This window comes from Capsicum annuum, chromosome 9 (assembly GCF_002878395.1).
Source record: "Capsicum annuum cultivar UCD-10X-F1 chromosome 9, UCD10Xv1.1, whole genome shotgun sequence".
NCBI lineage: Eukaryota > Viridiplantae > Streptophyta > Magnoliopsida > Solanales > Solanaceae > Capsicum > Capsicum annuum.
In genome coordinates, this window is record NC_061119.1 from 180,110,898 (window position 1) to 180,135,790 (window position 24,893).

General features: G+C 33.2%; 1 protein-coding gene across 6 annotated transcripts in view; it reads left to right on the forward strand.

Moving 5' to 3' along the window:
* LOC107852302 (cyclic nucleotide-gated ion channel 4) overlaps positions 1-24,893 on the forward strand; it is a 66,945-nt gene that overhangs the window by 2,196 nt on the left and 39,856 nt on the right. For 4 of the 6 annotated variants that reach the window (XM_016697366.2, XM_047397108.1, XM_016697365.2 and 1 more), the window contains exons 2-3: positions 3,006-3,221; positions 24,505-24,818. In XM_016697366.2, coding sequence (XP_016552852.2) covers positions 3,006-3,221; positions 24,505-24,818 — 530 coding nt within the window. The remainder of the gene's footprint in view (positions 1-3,005; positions 3,222-24,504; positions 24,819-24,893) is intronic. The other 2 variants (XM_047397106.1, XM_016697367.2) reach the window with 1 other exon arrangement.

Genomic DNA, 24,893 nt, shown 5'->3' on the forward strand with positions numbered 1-24,893 from the left:
GCTCAATCGGTGAGGGATTTTGCAAAAAGAATACGTTAGAACTGTTACCAATCAAAAAACAAAATTTCAGCGGATTCCATTGAAAATTAGCAATTCTTGTTATAGTGATTAAATGTGCTCAAATTTAAAATTAAAGGACGCTCTAAATATAGAAATTTGTTGGGTTTTTTAAATGAGTTAAACAAGAAAAAAAAAATCATGCAAATGCACAATGGGTCAAAGAGAAAAGAAAATCTAATTGAACATTTTCTTGATCTGAGAAAATTTAAGAATGTTTTATTTCAATTGCATAAATAATTTAATTGAGAAGAAATAGTTGTTTGCTTTCGTAACTTACAAAAGAAGCTGAAGAAGAAAAGAAAAAGGAAAGTAGACTCCGATTACCATATTTCTTACTACTCCCTAATCCCAATTTAATTTCACTTCTAATTGTCCATTTTTCATATATCAATCGAAAAATATGCACTTCCCTTATTATTTTAAACGGTGTACAAAGTCCATTATGGACAATCAAAAGTAAGAAGATGGAGTATTTTCAAACAAATCGAATTTCCCATTCGATAAACAAACATTTTAAAAATACTAGGCTTAGTATACTCACTCCGAGCGTGTATTTAATTTCAATGAATTTAATTTTATAAAATTACTTCGATGTTTATTTTTTGGAAAGAAAAAATTTGTATTTAACTAATAAATTTAGAAATTACTTTGAAGCAACTATTAGTATTTCACTAAGTTTTTAAAGTGTTTTTAAATGTATTTTTCTCCAAAATACTTTTAGAACAAAATTACATTCTTTAGGTTTTAAAAGTAGTAGAATTTAAACCTCGTTCTGTTTATTAGATTTATTTTAACCCAATCACTCATCCTTGGGCCTAAGGTATTTTCAAATATATACTTAATTTAATGCATTATGTAACCACAGTATCTTTCCCGTTAATTAATCTAGGACTCTATAATTAATTAATTTTTTATTTAAATTTTTTTTATTATTTAAATTAATTTTTTTGATGCGTGCTTTAACATAGCAATTTCATGTAAATAATGAACATGATTAATTGAGTAGCAACTTAACAATTTAAACTCAAACTAACCGAAAATTTTTCTAACCTGTAAAAAGAAAAAGTCAAAAATTGGCTTCATAATCCTTTGCATGAGGTATTAACATACGTTATAAATTAATACATGCCCACACCTATGAAAAATTTCAATCGTTCTATTAACATAGCAATTTCATGTAAATGAAGAACATGATTAATTGAGTAGCAACTTAACAATTTAAACTCAAACTAACAGGAAATTTTTCTAACCTGTAAAAAGAAAAAGTCAAAATTTGGCCTCATAATCATTTGCATGAGGTATTAACATACGTTATAATTTAATACATGCCCACACCTATGAAAAATTTCAATCGTTCTATTAACCAAGCACATATAAATATAAATATTTTTGTTCACAAGAAAACAAATCTAAAAATCACAAAATTAAAGATCCATTCAAAAAATTACAGCTCTAATTCATAAAGTTCTAAGATCAAAAATATATTCATAAACCTAGAAAATTGTTGAACTTGAAGTTGAAATATCATGATGTTATGTGACGCTTACATTACAAATATTCACAAAATAAGATTACAAAGAAAATTATAATAAAAACATTATAAGATTTAATATGCTTTAGTCAAGTGATCTACACATATCAAAACACTAATATTACACACATAAAACTTAGAGAGAATAATCTGTCCAAAATAGAATACTTTACTTGTGGATGCTATTGTATTATTTGTAGCAATAAAGAATCCTTATTTATAGAAGTCCAAATTTTTTTCCTCCAAAAAAAGATTAATCAAATATGAAAGAAATATTTTTAAAAAAAATATTTTGTCATAAGAAAAAACTTTAATTATGGTAGAAAATTTGACCAAATCCTAATAAAAGGGAAAAACTCTTAAACTTGGAAAAAAACGTGATCATTAATAGTTATTAAAAATCAAAATTTATTTTAAAACTTTCCTTGATTAGAAAGTCCATAAACCCCAAAATAAATATTTTTAAAGTCTGAGTAATTAATATGACTTTGAAAAGAACTCAAGTTGAATAGTATTTTAAATTTATCATATATTTTGCCTTTCTGGTATTTCTAGGACTCTTTAAATTTTTAATAATTAATTAATAATTAAAATAAATAGTGAAAAGACAATTTTGTCTATTATAAAATTTTTTAATGAAGGACAAAAAGTTCAAATCACCTTTTTAAAAATCTTCACACTTTTAATATATTATAAATATAGATTATAGATATAAATATAGATTATAGATAGAGATATAGATATGTATGGACAGAAAAGGGTACTAAACTCGAATTTGTGATCGTGATATGCATAAAGAGTTTCTTGAAGCCGCAAGATTTTAGTTGATCGATCAAACGCCAACGAAAAATAAAAAGATTACCTTATTCATAAGAGTATCCAGAATTCCAAATTCTTAACCTGTGGCGGATCTACATAGGGTCCAGGGGGTTCATCCGAACCCCGTTCGTCGAAAAATTATACTATTTTTACATGGTAAAATTTTTTTGTATATATAAATAGTAGAGGTTGAACCCCCTTCGACTAGTCCGTATATATACTACTGAACTCCCTCACTGAAAATCCTGAATTCGCCCCTGTTCTTAACAACGTACTGTGGCTGAATAATAGTACTCTGATCCCTTAGTTTCAATTTATTGGGTTTATTCTTTTTTTTTTTTTGTCTTTTAAAAAGATCTTTTTCCCTTTTTGGTAACTTTTAATTTTAAATTTTCTGCTGGTATTTTAAAACCACAAGATTAAGGGACGTTTTGATACATTCTATATATTTTTAGCTCAAGATTATAAGACTTAAAAATCTTCTTTACTTTTTTTAAATCATTTCAAATCAAAATAGACAAACAAATTGAAGCGCAAATTTAAGAAAATAATTAATCAATCATGGATGTTTAATTTAATTAAATATTTATTGCAGATAGTGGTGTGGGTAGGGATTCCAGAATTACTGGAGAAAGGATCAACAACAACAGTGATGACTGTATTGTTAATAATGTTTCTGTTTCAGTATCTCCCCAAAATCTATCACTCAGTTTGCCTATTGCGACGCATGCAAAGTCTCTCTGGCTACATTTTTGGCACTGTTTGGTGGGGAATTGCTCTCAACTTGATCGCTTATTTTGTTGCCTCCCACGTAAGTGTACACACAAACTACCCAATTTTGATTTGGATTTCGAAAAAGTACTTACTTTTATTTATGATTATGTATATATTGGGAAATCTTATTAGGTTATTAGGTTCTAGATAAATTAGTAGAATATTATTTTCAATTTACTTGATAGTACTTCTCGCGTTTATTTTTAGTAGTACATTAGATGTATTTTGGATAAAGATATATAAACGATATGGAAATAGGTCGAGTAATCTATTTTTTTAGTCAAGAGAAAACATATCTAATTTGCATGATCCAATGATTAGATCACAAAAATTTCAATGATAAATTGAATAGGTAACTAGTATATACAGTTCCTAGCTAGCCATGATATTTGATGTATTTTGAATAAAGATATATAAACGAATGAAAATAAATCGAGTACTCTGTTTCTTTAATCAAGGAAAACACATATCTAATTTGCTTGATCTAGTGATTAGATCACAAAAATTTCAGTAATAAATTGAATAGGTCACTAGTATAGATAGTTTCCTAGCTAGCCACGATTATGCTATTTGAAATTAAATTGAATTAAATTAGCATGACCATTAACTTTCCCGGTGGATCGATTGACCACTAAAGTTCTCTGATTTTATTTGTTGTTCTTTTCAAAGTCATCTTATTTTACCAAGTAATAATCAAATTTATTTTTTTTCGATGAAAATTAAGGAGGTGGAAAGTTTACTTTTTGGCGAAATACCAATTTAAAACCTGGATCAAATTAAAACAGAATCCATTCTGCAACGGGATGTTGAATAGTAAGGGTTCACCATTACTAAGGGGTTAGGTCCCTAAGAAGTTTAGTTTTTGGCGAAATACTAATTTAAAACCTGGATCAAATTAAAACAGAATCCACCCTGCAACGGGTATGTTGAATAGTAAGGGTTCACCATTACTAAGAGATCAGGTCCCTAAGAAGGAATACGTAACAGTAAAACAAGAATGCAAAGTAAATACTCAAAGTAAATCGACACACATGATTTTTACGTGGAAACCTCCTTACTCAAATGAGGAAAATCACCACCTGTTCTCACGGGATTTCTCAAGTCCATTATAATCAATCAACTCTACTTACATACTCCAACTGAATTTAACTCTAAATCCTAAAGCTTGCAACACCTCTATTACAAATCTACTCCAAATAACTCTGTCTCACCTCTCACACAGTCGACTAACTCTACCCAACCATTCTTAAGTAACTCTACCTAAGCAAGATCAAACTAAAATCAAAAGAAATCTTTACTCACAACACTGGAGTAAATCAGTTTCTAGTGCATGACTTAAGAAAAAAATTAAAGAACAATGGAATTTCAAGATCTTGAGCTCAAGGGTTTTTACTGACGCTACAAAAATATCAGATGCAAAAACTGCTTCTCAAAGTTGATTCCTTTTGATTAAATAGAAGTGTTAGAGTATTAGATGAAATTTGATTAGATCAGGTGTCCATTTATTGTACATTGTGTACTTGCACAGTAATTATACTACAGGACAAAACTGTGTAAAGTGCGACAATATACAACTTTCCTTCAGTAAAGCATATATTGTACCTAGTCCCTGAATGTTTCATAATCATAATTAAAACATAAAACATTAATTTTTACCCTTTTGAAGACGACAAACTATATTCGTTAAGAGCACTCAAATTCCCCCTCACTTCAACACAACCACAAGAATTTAGATCTCATTTCAAATTTCCCATATCAACAACATCACATATCTTTCTTCCCCCTATTATCGGCATTTCTTCCCCTATTAACAGTAGACCTTTCATGATTATTACATTAGAACCCACTAGAGACTAGGTCTCAAATGAGTTAACACTGAGTTACCTGGTTGTAGTGAGATCATTATTCCCCCTTTGGGCATCATAAAAAAGTAAAAACAATAAACCAAGTTCAGCAATTAGCATAAATAGACTAACTCATGTCCACTGGGAAACACTACTATGAATGGACAATTATAAAGGAAAGATAAATAATAGACACAAATAAAAGTCCCATTCATATCATACCATACATTTCCATCCAAAAAAACATAAGAAACTAATCTGATCAGCTACAGAAATAACAAGAAGAACTGACTCAAAGGAAAAACAGAACAAGAAGGGCTTAAGAAGGTGGAGGTTTGGGGGCAGGAAATCTCAGAAACATCTCCATTCTTGCACTCTCACTAGAGTAAGTGTTCAGAAGTTGCTTAGTAAGGTCTTTGATTTCAGCATTCAGCTCTTTCATATCCTCTATTAAAGCAGTAACCTATGCATTCAATGCTTCATTTCTGCCATCAATTCCTCTGAAGGACCAGGTCTTTCTGATGACAGTTGTTGATTCCTCAACTTGAGGTGTGTAATCTCTTCCTTCCTTTGAAGCTAGTGCCATCCTTGTTTCATCCACCTTCATACTTAAATTTTCTTGGGTAGCAATGAACTCTGACACTTGGTACATGGTCCTCACCTTTTCTTCAACACACTTATTTTCCATTAGTATGTTCAGAGTGAATATTTTCTTTACAGTGCCAGACATGCCCTTCTCACAAACAATATTAAAGTGACTAAACACTCTGTTTAGAAAATACCCATATGACATTCCATTCTTACCCTTTTTAACATGTACGACCTTGTGCATGTGTTCAATCATTAAGGCTGGCAAACTCACAAGTTCAAACTTTCTTTCACATTCCATCACAAAAAAATATCAACTATAGAGGCTACAGTCCTCTTTTCTGACCTAGGCATTACCACTTTGTTGACAAACTTATACACCGCCTGGAACTTACCCTTTAGGAACTTCTTTCTAACACTTGTGTAAAAGTCCCACCCACCTTTGAAGCATCCTTCATGAACTAAAAGTTACTAATTCTTTACAAAAATGACTCTAATGATGGGAATTTCTAGAATCTTTCCAAGGGTCTCCTCATCCAGTTTTACCTTTTTTCCTTATACTAAACTGATAAATCTTGGGAGGGGGTGCACCACCTTATAAGAGACCAGGTCCCTTACAGTCAGCTACAGGCAATAAAGCAGTAAAGCAGTTAGGAAATAAAATCTTATAGGAAAGTAAAAAAACATAATGATTTAACGTGGAAACCTCCTTGATCAAGGGAGGAAAAACCACAGCTTGTCCTCACAAGCACTCAATAATCCACTATAATCAAACTCATGATTACATACTCCATTGGAGCTTAGCTCTAAGCTCTACTAATTTGTAATAAATCTATTATAAACTCTCTTTAACAACTCTGCCAAGATCTCCTCTCGGTATTGATTAACTCTAACCAATATCAACTCAGGTAACTCTACTTAATCACTCTATAGACACGAGAAAAGCACAACTCTTATTAGATGAGTAATTCAAATACTGACTAAGACTTGACTCAAGAACAACTAAACGTGAAGCGCTCATACACACACAGATTTGGAACTTGAGCACTATGAGTTTTCGCCTTTTTTCTTATTCACTATGGTTACAAAAAATGGTTGAATGAGAAGCATCCTTATCTATTTATAGTAGTGAATAAATCAGGATTGAATTTTGATTGGACCATATGTCACAACGGGTACACTGCACTCCTGCATAGTTAGTTGCACTAGCAGAAAAAACTATGCAGAGTATGACAGTTATATCACTTTATAATGAGCCAGGGCCTTTCAAAGACAACTGATCATCATCAAAACATAAGACATCAATTTTTTCCCTTTTTGAGGATGACAAACCATAACCTTAGAACATCAAAATTATGAGCCAAGGGCCTGTTATTTAAAGACAACTGATCATCATCAAAACATGAGACATCAATTTCTCTCCCTTTTTGATGATAACAAATCATAGATTTTGAATCATCATAATTCATTTACCTCATTCAATCAGAGTGACCCCCTTATCACTATACACAATGCTCCTCCCTGTCAAAATACCAATATACCAATATGTTTCCTCTGATTATGTTCTTGTTATGTTCCCCCTATTATTATTTCCCTTATTTTATAGCCACATTGAGATGTAGTTCATAGAACCTGGTCACTACTATAATGATCCCTACCATACCATAATGAATTCAGTATTTCTCCTTTTGGTATCATTGAAAAGATTGAACAGTAAATCAAGAGTAAATAAGCACAAATTGATTAAATCATGGCCACTAAGGCAACACTAACATGAGTGTACAACTTAAGTAAAGAAGATAGATGATAAACACAAATAAGGAATTCATTCAAATTAAATAGGATTAGTACCATTACAACATACCAAAAAAATATAAAACATCGATCTTCAAAAAGCCACATCGAAATCAAGAATAGAAAACTGGCACAGAAAAGATGGGGCTTAGGTGGATGGATGTTTAGGGGATAAGGTCTTAAGAAGCATCCTCATTCTACAACTTGTAGCAGCATGAGAATCCAATAACTGCTTTGTTAGGTCCTTTACTTCAACATTCAAATTCTGGACCTCATTAGTGAGTGATAAGACTTTCTTTTTCAAATCTACATTCTCTGCACTAAGTGTTTCACTGGCACCTAGCCCCTCAAATGACAGATGCTGATTTTTCTATTTCAGTGTAAGAATTTCTACATTCTTTACAGTTATAACAACTCACATCTCCTCCAATTCCATACTCAACTTCTCCTGAACTTGCAATAATTCTAATACTTGGGACATGGTCCTATTTTTCCCTTCAACGCACTCATTTTCAAACAAAGTAGTTAAGCTGAACATTTGCTTTGTTGTACCAGGAGTTCTCTTTTCACAGAGTACTCCAAAATAATCAAACACCCTAGTAAAAAAGTATCAATAAAGCATACCATGCCTTTAATCTTTCTCATAGATTACATTGAATATATATTAGATCATCAATGTAGGTAGACTAATCAACTCAAATTTTCTTTGGTACTCCATCACATATAAATCTACATCAGAAGCAATGGTTCTTTTCTCAAATCTTGGAAGCACTACTTTGTTCATAAGCTTAAACACCAATTAAAACTTACCCTTGAAAAACTTCTTTCTTACACCAACTACAGGTGTTCATCCCATTTTGGATGCATCAACCATAAACTCAGTTGAGGGCTGTTGTTTTGAAACAGTCTTCACATCCATAATGGGAACACCCAGAATCTTTCCAAGATTTTCTTCATCCAACTTAATTTTTTTCCTTGCACTATTACAGTTAGGCTTTCCCCATCTTCGAAAAATTAGACAGTATAGAAAAACTATCTTACTTCATCTTTATAGATAGAGGAAACTGGTCTCTCTATAAGATACAACCATCCTTGATGTCGTACATACTTTACAAGCTCAACCATTCCAGGTTTTTCAAGAATCTTGGAGTCAAATACTCTTCTAGTCAACACTTTTTGTGACTTCAATATTTCATTTCTCTCTTTTATGGACACAAACTTTTCTTTCTTATCTTTCCTTCTTTTTTTAGAACCACTGTTTTGTTCTTCTTCTCCATTTTTTCTCTTTTTGGGACTAGGTCCCTCAGAAACTTTCTTTTTTCTTTTAACTATAATGTGTTTTTATTTTATCCCAGCAAGGCTTCAAGATTTTGAAGTGGAGGACTTGGTCCTTCCTTCAACATAAACTTTTTTTCTTCTCTTTTCTATTGTAGATGCAATGTTAGGATTAACATCCTCACCATCTCTAACATCTACAACTTCGACATTTTTATTCTCCACTATAACGACTTTCTTCAGTCTTCTTCTCTTTGAAGTATATGACTTTTTAGCCTTCATAGTATCCTTTAACAACTTTTTCTCGGATCCTCTAGTTGAATATGTTCTGGCAATCTTTATACCAGTGTCTACCACTTTCTCTTTACCTTTACTTCCCCTTTGTTTTAGTATTGACCACCTCAGCGGTGGTTCATCATCATTATCCTCATCCTCCTCATTTGAAGGTTGTACAAACTTTCCAATTTTAGGAACATCTCCTTTAGAAGATGGATCACTTTCCTTTTCACTTTCTACTGGTGCTTCGTCGCTAAGGGAGATTTCTCTTGGATCATTAGCAAGCAGGATTAAATGTAAATTCTCAGCCACCCAATCTAGACTACTAGAAAGATCAGATCTTTTTATAGGTTTATTCATCACATAGTTGAGCAAAAATAAGGTTTGACTCGAGGGAGTAGGGGAACCAGGTACGTTAAGTGATTTATAAGCTTCAAGTATTTTTTGTTCTTCTAGGGAAAAAAGAACTTTGGTTTGAGAAACTTCATGTTCAATTAGTGAAACAAAGCCCTAATTCAGGTTCATCACCATGGCAGACTCAATAGGGGTTTCCATGGTATTTGTAGTTTATTCTAAAATAGGTTCATTTGGAGGGTAAGGAATTTCAAGGGAAGTTGTAGTGGGCGGAACAATCTCTTATTCTTGAGGAAGATTAGAAAAAGAATCTTCTATTGTTTTGGACATAGAAGGATCAGGAAGTTCAATATTGGGATTTTCAGACGGAAGTGATGAGGTTTGAAGAATTTTTTATTCTTTAGTGGGGCTTGAAAGAGTAGAACTTTCTGTCATTGAGAAGATTTTGTGAGAGAGTGAATGAGAACGGCTTATTTCTGAAAAAGACGAATTTTTGAGAGGATTATTTGAGAGTTAATTGGAAAATAAATAGAAGAAAAAGGATATGATTTTATATTTAAGGGAAGTGACCATTGTTATTGAGGGACCTTTAGAAATAAATGACACATTTGGTCCTAATAGATGCGACCCTTCACTTTTATAGGGATTTGACAACTTTTACTCAGAGAAGGAAAGACACATGACTATTTAGACAGATTTTTATGAATTTTTAAAATACAAAGTTTTGGTACTAACCTAAGAGAAGGAACCAGGTCCCTCCCTTTCTTGATTGAATCCAAACACTTATGCCTGTCTCATCTGTTTTCCTACAAAAATTTTCCCATTCATGTATACCTGCAAAGGTATGTTACTGAGTTAGACCAATGAGTACATACTCTACTAAGGATACCTGTCTCCTGATCATAGTCAATTTATGGAGGAAAACTGATCTATCTGGTAGCTTAGGTTATTTTAATCAGCTCTGATCTCAACCTGTCCTTCATAAAATGATCATTGTGAAAAGCCTTTGTAAAGATGTCATCTATTGATCTCCAGTCTTGCAAAACTTTTATGCAAATAGCTCTCTTCTCAACATTATCTCTTAGAAAATGATCTCTTACATCAATGTGCTTTATCTTTTTATGTCGTAATGGACTCTTAACCATATTAAGAGAACTTGAATTGTCATACATCAGAGGGATAGTGTCTGAGATAATCCCAAAAATCTTTTAGTTTCTATTTGACCCACAATGATTGAGCAAGTAAGAAGCTACAACTACATACTCAGCTTCAGCAATAGATTGAGCAACTAAATTTTGATTCATAGAACCCCAGGAAATTAAGAAAGAACTGGGAAAATGAGCTATTTCTAAGGTGTTTTTTACCACTAAATATGCAGCATAATCAGCATCAACATAGCCTATCAGATTAAAATTGTCTCTAGATGGATAGTATAAGACTAGGCCCCCTCTCCCTTTCTGATACTTGAGAATTTTTTTATAACTTTTAAATGATACTCCTAGCACACATTCCCACACTAAATACAATATTTGGCTTACTTGAAATGAGGTATAGTAAGGATCCAATAATCTCTTTATACATGGTCTCATTAACTGAAGGACCAGTTTCATCATTATCTATCTTTGAACTGGTCCTAATTAGAGTTTCAATTGGCTTGGCATCTTCCATATTATATTTCTTCAGTAGATCCTTGATGTACTTCTCTTAATAAATCATTGTTCCTTAAGAAGTTTGCTTGATCTGTAGGCCTAGGAAGAAACTCAACTTACCCATCATGTTCATTTCGAATTCACTCCCCATTAAGTTTGCAAATTCTTCACAGAGTGATTTAAAAATAGCTCCAAAGATTATGTCATCGACATGTATCTGAACAATTAGTAAGTTGCTACCGCTGGACAGGCCCTTGGTGCTTGCTTTAAACCAGAAATATCTTTGTCTAATTTATGAATATGATGGGAAAGATCTACATCTTTAAAACCTGGAGGTTGCTTTACATATACTTCTTTTTTCAAGTTACTAAAGCTCCTCCTACATTGCATTGATCTAGTCAGCATCTTTTAGAGCTTCTTTCATATTTTTGGGCTCAAATTAGGATAGGATTACTGTGAATGCCATGAAATTTTTGTCCTGAGCTCTTGTTTAGACTCCAGATTCCAAAGGTCAAGTCATGTTCTCAAGGAAGTGAGAAGATTTGTGCCTCTAATTTTGATATTTTGGTCTGAGTTTTACTAGGACTGGACCCTGGATATTTTGAATAAACCCCTTTTGTAGTGTTTCTCTTAAAACTGCAATCAACAACTGAGATATTGAGTCACCATCACCTTTATCCTTCTCAACTGTATCACTTTGTTCTTGACAATCATCTTCAGCATTTTCAAATGAGACTCCTCTAACTTGAAGTGTCTTGAGAGAGAAAAAACAGTCAGTTCTTCCAGTCATATGCTTTGAACATCTACTATCCATAAACCATTTCTTACTGTAATCCCTTTCACCCACTGTAAACAAAAGTCATTTGTTAGATTTGGGAACCTATTTGAGTTTGAGTTCCCAATAGAAAGAAAAAGGTGTGATTAAGTCTTTCTTGGCCCAACTAGGTAGTGAGTTCTTCTTTACATTTTCAAAGATTTCGAACCCTTAAGATAGGAATTCTTCTACTTGGACGTATCTAGCATTGTTCATTCTAGGGTTGACCCAACTTTGACAATTCCCCTTCAAGTGCCTATCCCTTCCACAATGTGTACATAGAGGTGCATAGACCTTGCTTTTGGCATCGTGAACTACCTTCCCTGGATACCCAAGTGAGCGGGTTCCATACTGATATCCAAGGCCTTTACCATTTTTGACTCCCTGACTAGTTAAATTAGAAAGGATTTGTAAGGATGTGGTCTATTTTAAGAATTTGTTAAGATCTTCTCTTCTACGGACCAGGTCCCTCTCTAATTCTTCATTAACATAGAGTGTAGTTATGAGGTGCTTTTGAGAATCTCTCAATTTTTCTACAATCTCAATTTGAAGTCTTAAGGATTCTTTCTTCCCTTTAACATCAGAATCATTTACTTTCTCTAGTTGACTCATTAAACTCACATTCTCAGATTTCAATTTTGTGGATAGTTCCTTGGTTTTAGATAAATGGAGAGTCAAGGAAACTAATTCAAGCTCTTTATTTTCTATTTTCTCTTCCAGAGTATTTTTCTTAGCAGTCAATTACATACAAAATCAATCAATACTTTTGCAAACTTTTTTATCTTTCTAGCAGAGTAGTTATCTAGATTTTCATTAATGTCAAAGAGAGTTACCTTATTTTTTTCTTCATTATCAGTGTTTTCCATAAGAGAAAACAAGGAATCACAGGTGACTTCACTCTCCTCTATAACCATCATAGACATATTTTAATGTTTTTCAGCTTTATCAAATTCACTGGAGGAATCTCCTCAGATTGCCAAAGCTTATTTCACTGCATAATCGGTTGCAGCTTCTCTTATTGACTTCTTAGGACCTAGTCCTTCTTCTTTCCTTTGTTAGCTACAAACTTTAGGTATTCCTGGTTGTTTATTTTTTTTTTTTTGCAATGGACAATCCTTGATGAAATACTCAGGACTTCCACATTTATGACAAAACTTCAGCGGTACCTACCTTTTTGCTGCTACTTCTTCTTCTTTAAAACTGACTACTTTTCTTCATTGCTCTAATAATAATTTTTGCCAAATAAGCAACATCATTGTTTTGTTCACTTGAGTTATACTCTGAAGCCTTCAATGCTAGAGATTTTCTCTTTTGCTTCCTTCTATTCATGCCCGTGCTGCTTCTTGAGTTCATAAGTCTTCAGCTAACCAATAGGTTCATCTATAGTAAGAGTCTTCAGGTTCCTTGCCTCAGTAACAACATCCACTTTGCTTTCCTATGACTTATGAAGAACACCTAGAATTTTTCTCACTTGCTTAAACATAGGAATAACTTCTCCTAGACAATGCAGCTCATTTGTGATTGAAGTGAATCTAGTATGCATTTCTTGTATTCTTTCTCTTTTCTTCATAGAAAAAACTTCATATTGAGTAGTCAGCATATCAACTTTTAAATCCTTCACATCAGTTGTTCCTTCATAAGTTATATTCAGGCAGTCCCAATTGTCCTTAGCATTTTCACAAGCAGAAATTATGTTATACTTATTTGGTCTTATACCACACACAAGCAATTTCTTAGCCATGTAATTCTTTTTAAATTTATTACGATCTTCATCATTAAATTCTCTCATGGTTTTGACAACTATTCTTGTTATGTCTCCTTCTTTGGCCTCTCTAACTAACACATGAGGACTATCAAGTTATACATCCATCGACTCATTTTCCTTAGCTATAGTAAAGTTATATATCCTAGTTTTCCACCACCCATAGTACTACCTATTAAAGCAGGGTGGTCTAGTGGTAGATTTCTCTCCTTCCAAATTAGGTGGGGCAGCTATGATCAGTAAACTACTCTAGGTGTGAACCTTTTAGAGTTTCCTGTCTCATATACCAATTGATGAATCATGGGGGGTGCACCACCTTATAAAGGACCAGGTCCCTTACAGTCAGATGTAGGCAATAAAGCAGTAAAGTAGTAAAGAAATAAAACCTTGTAGAAAAGTAAAGGACACAATGGTTTAACATAGAAACCTTTATGCTCAAGGGAGGAAAAATCGCATCTTGCCCTCACAAGAACTCAACAATACACTATAATCAAACTCATGATTACAGACATCCATTTGAGCTTAGCTCTAAGCTCTATTATTTTGTAGTAACTCTATTACACACTCTCTTTGACAACTCTGCCAAGATCTCCTCTCAATATTGATTAACTCTAACCAATATCAATTTAGGTAACTCTACATAAGCACTCTACAAACAGAAGAAAAATATTACTCTTATAAGATGAGTAATTCAATTAAAAACTAAGACTTGACTCAAGAAAAACTAAACTTAAAGCACACATACACACAGAGATTTGAAAATTGATCAATATGAGTTTTCATCATTTCTTTGATTCATTATGTTTGTAAAAACTGGTTAAATAAGAGGCACCCTTATCTATTTATAGTAGTAAATAAATCAGGGTTGAATTTTGATTGAACCATGTATCACAATAGGTACATTGCACTCCTCTATAGTTAGTTACACTAGTAGATAAAACTATGCAGAGTGTGATAGCTGTATCACTTCATGATGAGCCAAGGACTTGCTCATTTAAAGATAACTGATCGTTATCAAAACATGAAGCATCAATTTTTCCTCTTTTTGATGATGACAAATCATAACCTCAGAGTATCAGAATAATGAGCCATGGACCTGGTCCTTTAAAGACAAGTGATCATCATCAAAACATGAGACATTATAAACTAGTCTAACTCAAGCCATCTTCTGCAAATTTTATGGTGTAAAAGAATTCTCTATCCCCCATTTCAAATAAAAAAAGGGACTGGTTCCTCAAAGAGGTAAAACCACCCCTGATGTCTGACATACTCTATTAGTTCCACCATTCCTAGTTGTTTGAATATTCTAGAGTAAAATACTCTTCTTGAGAGAACTTTTTGAGCGTTTCAGAATTTGATTTCTATTTTCTCTTGATAGGTCTTGCTCATGTTTTTACACCTTTCTCTTTTTAAAGCCATTTTCTGACTCTTCTTCTAGCAAGCTCTTCTTTACGAGACAAGGTCCCTCAAGAACTATCCTTTTCACTCCAATATATTTCTTTAGGGTGACCAATTTTGTCTTTAGTTAGGAGGACTTGGTCCTCCTCCCTTCTTGAACTTACTTTTTTCTCCTTTTAGTTGTAGTACTAACATCAACATCAACCTCTTTCTCTCTTTCTCCCACATCAACTACCTCATCATGGTCTTCATTAACCATAGTACCCTTTTTTAGCCTTCTCCTCTTAGTTGTGGCAAACTTACTAGATTGCATGGAATTTTCCAATAATTTCTTCTCTATATTCCTTGTGGTATATGACTTAACCACTTTAATTGGTTCATTAGTTTTCTCTTTACCTTTACGTTCTCTTTGCTTTTACATAGCCCATCTTAGGGATACATTATCATCATCCTTATTATAATTATCCTCCATATAAGGCTACATAACTATATCAGGTTGCTCGATAGTTCCAGGGGTTGTACTAAAAGTAAACAAATTCTCTTCCATCTCTATAGTACTCTCTATTTGTGCACTGTCCAACCGAATTATGCTTTCATCCACCTAATCTTATTCAACTAAGATACTACTAGAAGGATTTGATTTTTTGACTAGGATATCTTTCTTGAACAACAAATAAGATTGGATTCAGAGAGAGTAGGGGAATATGGTTCTTTGGGATATTGAGGGGGAGTGTCCATTTTTAAGGTTCCCGAGGGAGTAGAAATAGCTGGTAATTTTGTCTCTATGGGTGACTGAAATGCCTCACTGGTATCAACCACAAAGGCTTTTTGTGGGTTAGGTTCTATAATTTTAGAAATTTCTTCCCTGGAGGATTCTATCATGGACACAAGTGATAGAGAATGGACGAAGAAAGGGTTTTCAGTAGAGGGTGTGGGGGAGTAAGTGGTTTCTAACTCTTTTGATGGGTTTGAAGAAGTGGATTTGTCAGATATGTTAGTTTTTTAAGGAAGGAAATTTACAGGTAAGAAAGAAAATATGAAGAGGATGAAGATAGCCATTGAGAGGGGGGAAAAGAGTTTAATGAGAATTTAGGATTAAGTGAGAGGTGAAAAAGGACTTAATTTGGTTTTACAGAAATAAAAGAATGTAAAATTTGGACTTAAAGGGAAAGGGATGTGTCTGGTACCAATTGGTGCACCTTTTCATATTTAAATGATTTGATAGCTTTAAGATAGGTAGAAAAGGACAAGTTACTTTTCAAACAGTCACTTTATGCTATTTTTTATGAAAGAGACACATGGTACTAACCTTTTGGATGAGACCAGGTCCCTTCCTTGCTTTAAAGAAATTCTTTTAGTTTATGTTTATTTCATCATCTCTCCTTCAAGGGTTCACTTACCATGTGTGCATACCTGTAAAGGTATGGTACTAAGTTAGACTAATTTGCACAAATTGAAACAATGATACATGTTTCCTAATCATAGCCAAAATTTGAGGAATTTGTTCCTCTAAAGTAGGTTAATTCATCTTGATCAGACCCAGCCTTAGCCTGTTCTTAACAAATTGCTCCCCGTGGAGAGCCTTTGTGAATATATCATCCACTTGATCTCCAGTCTTACAAAACTTCATATAGATTGCTCTATTTTCAACATTGTCCCTTAAGAAATGATGTCTCACATCAATGTGCATTGTCCTTTTGTGATGCATGGGGTTCTTTCCCATATTTAGAGCATTTGTGTTGTCACACATCAGTGAAATAGTGTTAGTAACAATTCCAAAATCCTTCAATTTCTATTAGATCTAAAGTAACTAAGCATAACAAGAAGCTCTAGCTATATATTCAGCTATAGCAGTAGATAGACCAGCTGAGTTTTGCTTTTTAGAACCCCATGAAATGAGAGATGAACTAAGGAAAAAAAACATTCTAGAGTTACTTTTTATATCCATCAAGTATCAAACATAGTTAGCATCAACATATCTAATTAAACTAAAATTGTCTCCAGAAGGATAGAATAGGACTAGGTCCCTTGTTCCTTTTAGATATCTGAAAATTCTTTTGGCAGCTTTTAAATAGGAATCATTTGGACAAGCCTGTAATCTAAAACATATAGCCATACTGAACACAATTCTAGGTCTACTATCAGTAAGATATAGTAAAGATCTAATAATCCCACTATACATGGTCTCATTTACAGAGGGACCAGGTTAATTAGTATCCAACTTAGAGCTAGTTCCTATGGGGGTATCACTAGGCTTGGCATACCCCATGATAAATTTATTTATCAATTCCTAGATGTATTTTTCTAGACATGTCATTGTTTACTGAGATGTTTGCTTTATCTGTAGGCCTAGAAAGAAACTCTACTTACCCATCATGCTCATCTCAAATTCACTTTCTATCAGTTTAGCAAATTCTTGAGATAGCGACTTAGAAGTTACTTTGAAATAATGTCATCAACATAAATTTGCACAATTATCAAGTTGTTTCCCCTAGACTTCAGAAATAGGGAGTTGTCAATTTCCCCTCTCTTAAAATTATTTTCAGAAGAAACTTTAATAGTTTTTCATATCAAGCTCTAGGAGCCTGCTTTAACCCATAAAGAGCTTTATCTAATTTCAGCAGATGATGTGGAAGATCAGTATCTTCAAAACTTAGAGGTTGCTTGACATAGACTTCTTCCTTCAGATTTTCATTAAAAGATGCACTCTTCACATTCAATTGAAAAAGCTTAAAACCCAAATAAGTAGCAAATGCAATAAGAATTCTGATTGCTTCCATCTTTACAACAAGAGCAAAAGTTTCATCATAATCAGTTCCTTCTTATTGATTGTATCCTTGTACAAAAAAACTTTCTGTATTTCTTATAATAATGTTATTCTCATCTTTCTTGTTTTTGTACACCCATTTTGTCCCAATGATAGTTTTGTTAGCAGGTCTGAGGACCAGGTGCTAGACTTTACTTTTTTCAAATATATGAAGTTCATCCTGCATAGACTTTATCTAGTCAACATCTTTGAGGGCTTGCTTCACATGTTTATGCTTAATTAAGGATATGAAAGCTAAAAAGCCATAAAGTTCTTTGCTTATGCCCTTGTTTGCATTCCACATTCTAGGGGAGAAGTTAGATTCTCAAGCGGGTGAGATGACTTACGATTCTAATTTAATATTTTTGATGTTGATTGGGGTCTGTTGTGACTAGGTCCATAAGAGGCATGGTCCTAAATTTCCTGTTGGGACTCATCAGAGGCAAGCTCCTACAACTGAGGGTCCGGTTCTTATCCTCATCATTCTTCTTCTTCTTCTTCTTCTTCTTCTTCTTCTTTTTCTTCAACTATATTATTCTAAATATTTTGACCTTAAAACTCAACCTCTGTTGAACCATACCTTTGAATAGGAATTAGTTTTTCTATATTAGTGGCATTACTTCCTGTAGGATTTTCCATGTTTCCTAATTTATCAAAGCTGACATGCACACTCTCCTCTACACACAAGGTCCTTTTATTATAGACCATTAAGCTTTACTAGTAGAGGATTAGCCTACAAATATAACTTCATCATATACAATTTCAAATTTCCCAATTTATTCGTACTTTGTTTAGAACAAAACATTTGTAACCAAAAGGCCTGAAGTAATTAAGTTTGGGCCTTTTGTTGAATAAAAGTTCATAAGGAGTCTTGTTGAGTATAGATTTGATCAGACATCTGTTGGTAACATAATATGCAATGTCCATAGTTCCACTCCAAAAAATCTTAGAAACAACACCATTTATTATCATGGTTCTAGCTATATCAATCAAAATCCTATTCTTCCTCTCAGCTACACCATTTTGTTGTGGAGTTTTTGGAGATGAAGAGTTGTGACTAATTTCATTTTTAGCATAAAATTACTCAACTTTAGCATTCTCAAATTCAATTCCATGATCAGATCATATTCTTGTTATTTTCATGTTCAGCTTCACTTGAATTTGTTTAACAAAGATCACCAAGACTTAATAAGTTTCATCCTTAGTTCTAAGGAATATAGTCCAAGTGAATCTAAAGTATTCATCCATAATAACAAAAGCATACTTTTTTACTCCTCAACTTTAAACCTTTACAGGTCTACATAAGTCTGTGTGCAGTAATCAAGAAGTCTACATGTACTTACTTGCTTCTTCTGCTTAAATGAAGACCTAGTTTGTTTTCCTCTAACACAAACATCACATAACCTAGAGTCTGAAAACTACAGCTTTGGAACTCCATGGACTAGCTCCTTCGAAACTAACTTGTTAAGTAAAGAAGAGCTTACATAACCCAATTTTGTATGACAAATATCTCATTCTCACTTTGAGCACTCAAACAAGTCAATTCAAATCCAAGAACTGAGTTTAGATCATCCACATACATATTTTTGCATATTTTAGCTCTAAGAATAACATTTCCTATTTTCAAACTAGTTACAATACACCAATCAAATAAGAACTTTACTCCATTTCCTTTATCACAAATTTAGAAACGCTTAGTAAGTTGTATTTTAAACTACTCACATAGTACACATCTTTAATAGCAAGATTTTAGTACTTTTAAATCTTCCCAACACCAAGAATATAAACTTTTTTGCCATTGCCAAAAGATACACCTCCACCATGAAGTGACTTAAGAGAGAAAAATAGTCAGTTCTTCCAGTAATGTGTTTAGAGTATCCACTATCCATGAATCAACTTTGAATGCTTTTATTACTCTTACCTCTTTTTCTTCTTCATAAGCTCATAGGGCAAGATGAAGATCCGGAAAAAGGTTAAAGAGATCGTCAACTTCGCCTTGGCATGCTTCCATCAGCGCTGAAAAGAGAACTAAGGCAAGGCTGTTGATGTGCCACTGTATGGAGGGCTCAGAGAGAGTATAAGCACTTTCCTTCACGCTGAGTGTGAACTTCCGATTTGAGGCTGCTCTTAGACCAGGAAGATTGCTTATGACATCAATCAGCTAGGTCCGTCCTATGTCGAATAGTTTGTCAATGCATGCTTCCGGGAGAGTTCTTTGAACTCGATTCGCCGTGTGTGATAGAATTGTTTGAAGGAATGGAATTCGAAGCAAAGAATGCTCTGTTTGTTATTGAATCAGAATGGAAAAGCATGAGAGAAAAGAGAGAATTGTAAGTGGTTTCACCATCTTCTATAGCCAACGTAGAGGCATCTTCGGGCATTTCTAATTCATCTGACTCACTTGATGGGTTTCTCTAGGCAGCTAAGGCTCATTTTACTACATATTCTACTATAGTTTTCTTCTAGAGTTATCAGGGATCTGGTCCCTTTTCTTTGATTTATCTCCTCCTGACTTTAGATGCTCTTAATAGTACATTTTGTGTAAGGGATAATCATTAATTAAATGTCCAGGTTTGCCACATTTGTGACATAACTCATTTGCACCTGTTGGCTACTCTTGTTTCCTTTCTTTTGAAACTTCTAACTTCTTTTCATGGCTATGATGAACTTTCTAAATAAGTAGGCAACCTCTTCATCTTTCTCACTAGACTCAGATTTTAAAGATTTTAAAGCCAAAGATTTCTCCTTTTTAGGCTCCTCCTTCTCTTGATCCTGTTGCTTCTTCAGTTTATAAGTCATCAGATTTCCAACTAACTCATCCATAGTAAGAGTTCTAAAATCTCTAGCTTCAAAAATGGCATTAACCTTACTTTCCCATGACTTAGGCAAAGCTCCCAATATCTTTCTTACCTGTTTGCTATATGCATTAACCTCACCAACACAATGTAATTCATTGGTGATAGATGTAAATTTGGTGTGCATTTCCTAATGGATTCACTTTCTTTCATAGAGAAGGCTTCATATTGAATGGTCAACATATCCACCTTGGATTCTTTGACCTGACTAATTCCCTCATGAGTTGTCCATAAGTATTCCAAAATCTTCTTAGCACTCTTACAAGCAAAAATACGATTATACTCATTAGGTCCTATGCCACAGACCAAGAACTTCTTAGCCTTGAAATTCTTTTCAATCTTTTTGTGATCCTCTTCATTGTATTACCTTCGAGTTTTAGCAACTAGCCTAGTGATTTCTCCTTTCTTAACTTCTTTCATAGTAACATAAGGTCCATCAAGGATAACATTCCATAGCTCACTATCTTCAACCATGCTAAAATCATGTATTCTTGTCTTCCACCAACCATAGTATTGACCATTGAATCGAGGTAGTCTGGTGGTTGACTATTATTTCTCCAGATTTGGTGGTGCAACCATAACCAAAGATCCACTCTAGGTGTTAACCATTTAGAGTTCACCGCTCTGATACTAATTGTTGAATTTTAAGGGTTCATCACCACTAAGGGACTAAATCCCTAAGAAGTAATAAGTAACAATAAAATAAGAATGCAAAGTAAATTGACACACACAATTTTTACATGGAAACTTCCTTGCTCAAGGGAGGAAAACCACAATCTGTACTTACAAGCTTTCTCAAGCTTCAATATAATCAATCAACTCTGACTACATACTCTAATTGGATTTAACTCTAAATCCTAAAGCTTGTAATACCTCTATACAAACCTACTCCAGACAACTCTATCTCACCTATCACACAGTTGATTAACTCTAGCCAACCATTCTTAGGTAACTCCACCTAAGCAATATCAAACAAAAATCAAAAGAAATCTTTACTCATAACATTGGATTAAATTAGTTTCTAGGATATGACTCAAGTAATGAAATTTCAAGATCTTGAGCCCAAGGGTTTTTGCAACCTTCACAAAAATATCAGATACAAAAATAACTTCTTAAAGTTGTTCCTTTTGCTTACATAAAGTGTGAGAATATTAAATGAAATTTGATCGGACCAGGACTCCATTTGTTTTACACTATGCACCTACACAATAATTATGCTACAGGACAAAACTGTGCAGAGTGCGACAGTATACAACTATTTTTCAACAAAGCATGTGTTGGTTTTAATACTCTTAAAAACAGAAAATAGAGATGAGTTAGAAGAGAAGAGACTCAAAGAAGTTTTTTGTTCTTTTCTGGTAAAACTACTTATTATTGATCATCAACTCCTCTTTAAATAGTGCTATTACAACCAAAAGTAAATTAAATTTACCATAAAAGAAAACCTATTTGCTACCAAAAATAATAACTAATCAATTTTCTATCAAAACTAAAAATCCTAATTTGAATAGGAGTTGTATGTAAAAAAGTTGAAGAAAAATAAAAAATAAATCACGTGCATTATTCCTTAAAGCAATTTTTAACACTTATCCTTGCTTTAGGAACTATAATTTTGGTCTTCTGTCTTAGGATCTCCACACTTGATAACCAAAAGTGACCTTGTGAATAAATCTGTAGATTTATCTTTTGGCCTGTAGTAAACTAAATTCACTTCTTGTCTTGAATGCAACCCTTGACTATTAAATTCTTTTGGCATGTCTTCCTGCTTCGTTTGCATCTTAAATTTGAATTTACCTATTTTATTTTACTGAAACATAGATAACTCCTCCATTGCTTCCATTCCTTTACGATCATTGAAATCTTATTTAAACTTAGGTGGTTCACATATTGCTTGTGCTTTTTCAATTAGAGGATCATCTTCTAATTTTTTCAGCCTATGATCTTTTTCATGTTCGACAGAAACATCTTCCATTGGATCAAATAAGAAATGTTTACCTCTCATCTTAATGTTTAAAACTTATTTTCCAGCACCATCATTGATGAAGAAATATTTATCCTCAAAGGTTACTTTGTATCCATTTTCTACCAACTGACAAATACTCAACAAGTTTTGATCAATATCAAGTAGATAAAGAACATCTGAAATTGTTTTATTACCTGAGTTTATTTTGATGACAACTATTCTTTTTTCTTCAACAAGAATCTGGTCACCATTTTTTATCCTAACTTTGGATATTTCAGTAAGCTTTAATTCTGTAAACAAACTCTTGTTATAAGTCATGTGGTTGGTGCAACTGCTACCAATCAACTAAAAATTTGTTGAAACTTTACTTGAGATACATGTTGCAACAAAAAGATGGTCTTTTTCTTCTTCATTGACCCCACGTGCATCTGCTTCATGATTTCAAATTTGCTTTTGCAAATCACTGCTTCATGGCCAAGTTGATTGCACTTGATGCACTTCCCGTCTGGCCTTTTCCAACATCTGTATGGTGGATGACCCATTTTTCCACAATGCTCATAAAATGGGTAATTTTTTTTATATTTTGACCCCTTCTTTGAGTTTTTGATTGGCTATTAAGGCTCCTTTAATCATATTATTATGCCTCATAAGTTTAACAACTCCGCTAAAGTAATCTTGGACAAATCATGTGTATTTTTCAAGATAGTTATACATACTTCATATCTTTCGGGTACTGTAACAAAAAATTTTTCAACAATTCTTGAATCTTTAAATTCAGTCCCTAGCAATCTTACCTTGTTAACAGTGCCAAGTAATCTGTCAGAGTACTCTTTTAATCTCAGTCTTTCATTCTCTACAACTCAAACTCTTTTATTAAATTCAGTACTAGCATTCCGAGGATTCTTTCTTCACATAGTTTTAAATTTCTTTTGGTAATGTGAGAGACATAATTCTTGTAAACAGAAGCAAACAGAGTTGCCTTTGCCTTAGATTTCGTGGTTTTCTTTTCCTTGTAACTCTTGATTTGGGTTGTGGTGGGATTATTGGCTACAGAATAATTTCATAATCATCTTCCATAGCTTCCCATAGATTAAGAGCCTCCAAGTAAGTTTCCATTTTCACGGCCCATAACTGATAATTTTTACCATAAAAAATGGGTAGAGCCATTCGTGAAAAACTATTTTCAGAATCCATCTCTTCACTCACAGGTCCCTCAAGAAAAATAGCTCTGCTACCAATTGTTGATTTTAATACTCTTAAAAACTAAAAATAGAGATGAGTTAAAAGAGAACAGACGCAGAAAAGTTTATTTTTCTTTTCTGGTAAAACTACTTATTATTGATCATCAACTTCTCCTTAAATAGTGCTATTAAAACAAAAAATAAATTAAACTTACCATAAAAGAAAATCTATTTTCTACAAAAAAAAAAATAACTAATTAGTTTCGTACCAAAACTAAAAATCTTATTTTGACTAAGAGTTGTATGTAAAAAAGTTGGAGAAAAATAAAACATAAATGACGTGCATTATTCCTTAAAGCAACTTTTACTAGCATGTACTGGACTTGGTCCCTGAATGTTCGTAGTCATCATTAAAAACATAGAACAACAGGGTATGTACAATAATAATAAAAAAAAACTTGAAAGAAAAACCCTCCCGAAATATTTAATTCTTGCATGTTATAATTAGCCAGAACAATCTTAGCAGAGGTCAACTTCTAGGGAAGAAAAAAATTGAACAAAGATGAAAACAAAATCATGGGTAAACATTTTACACGAAAAGTGCAAGGAACTTTTCATATAAGTATAATCTAAGCTTGTTAACATTGTTATTTAATTACCAATCAATACTTATAATAAATGTTTGCTCTATAACAAAATTATCGTATAAACAATTGGATCATATAAATATTTTTTTATACTAACAATATACATATATACAGGCAGTGGGAGCATGTTGGTATTTGCTAGGAATCCAAAGGGCAGCAAAATGTTTAAAAGAACAGTGTAGAGTTACCAACGATTGTGGCCTCAGAATGCTTGCCTGTGAAGAGCAAATATTTTATGGAACACACAGTTTGGTAAAGCACAAAAGTAGAGTCATATGGGGGGAGAACAAAAATGCAAGGTCAACATGCCTAGCCTCTGAAGACCATTTTGATTATGGAGTTTATAAATGGACTGTTCAACTTATCACTAATGAAAATCGTTTTGAGAAAATACTCTTTCCCATATTTTGGGGTCTTATGACTCTCAGGTACGTAACGTTCTTCTATCTACTTAATTTAAAAGTCTATCGATAGGTTGGACTATAAATTAAGATACATAAAAT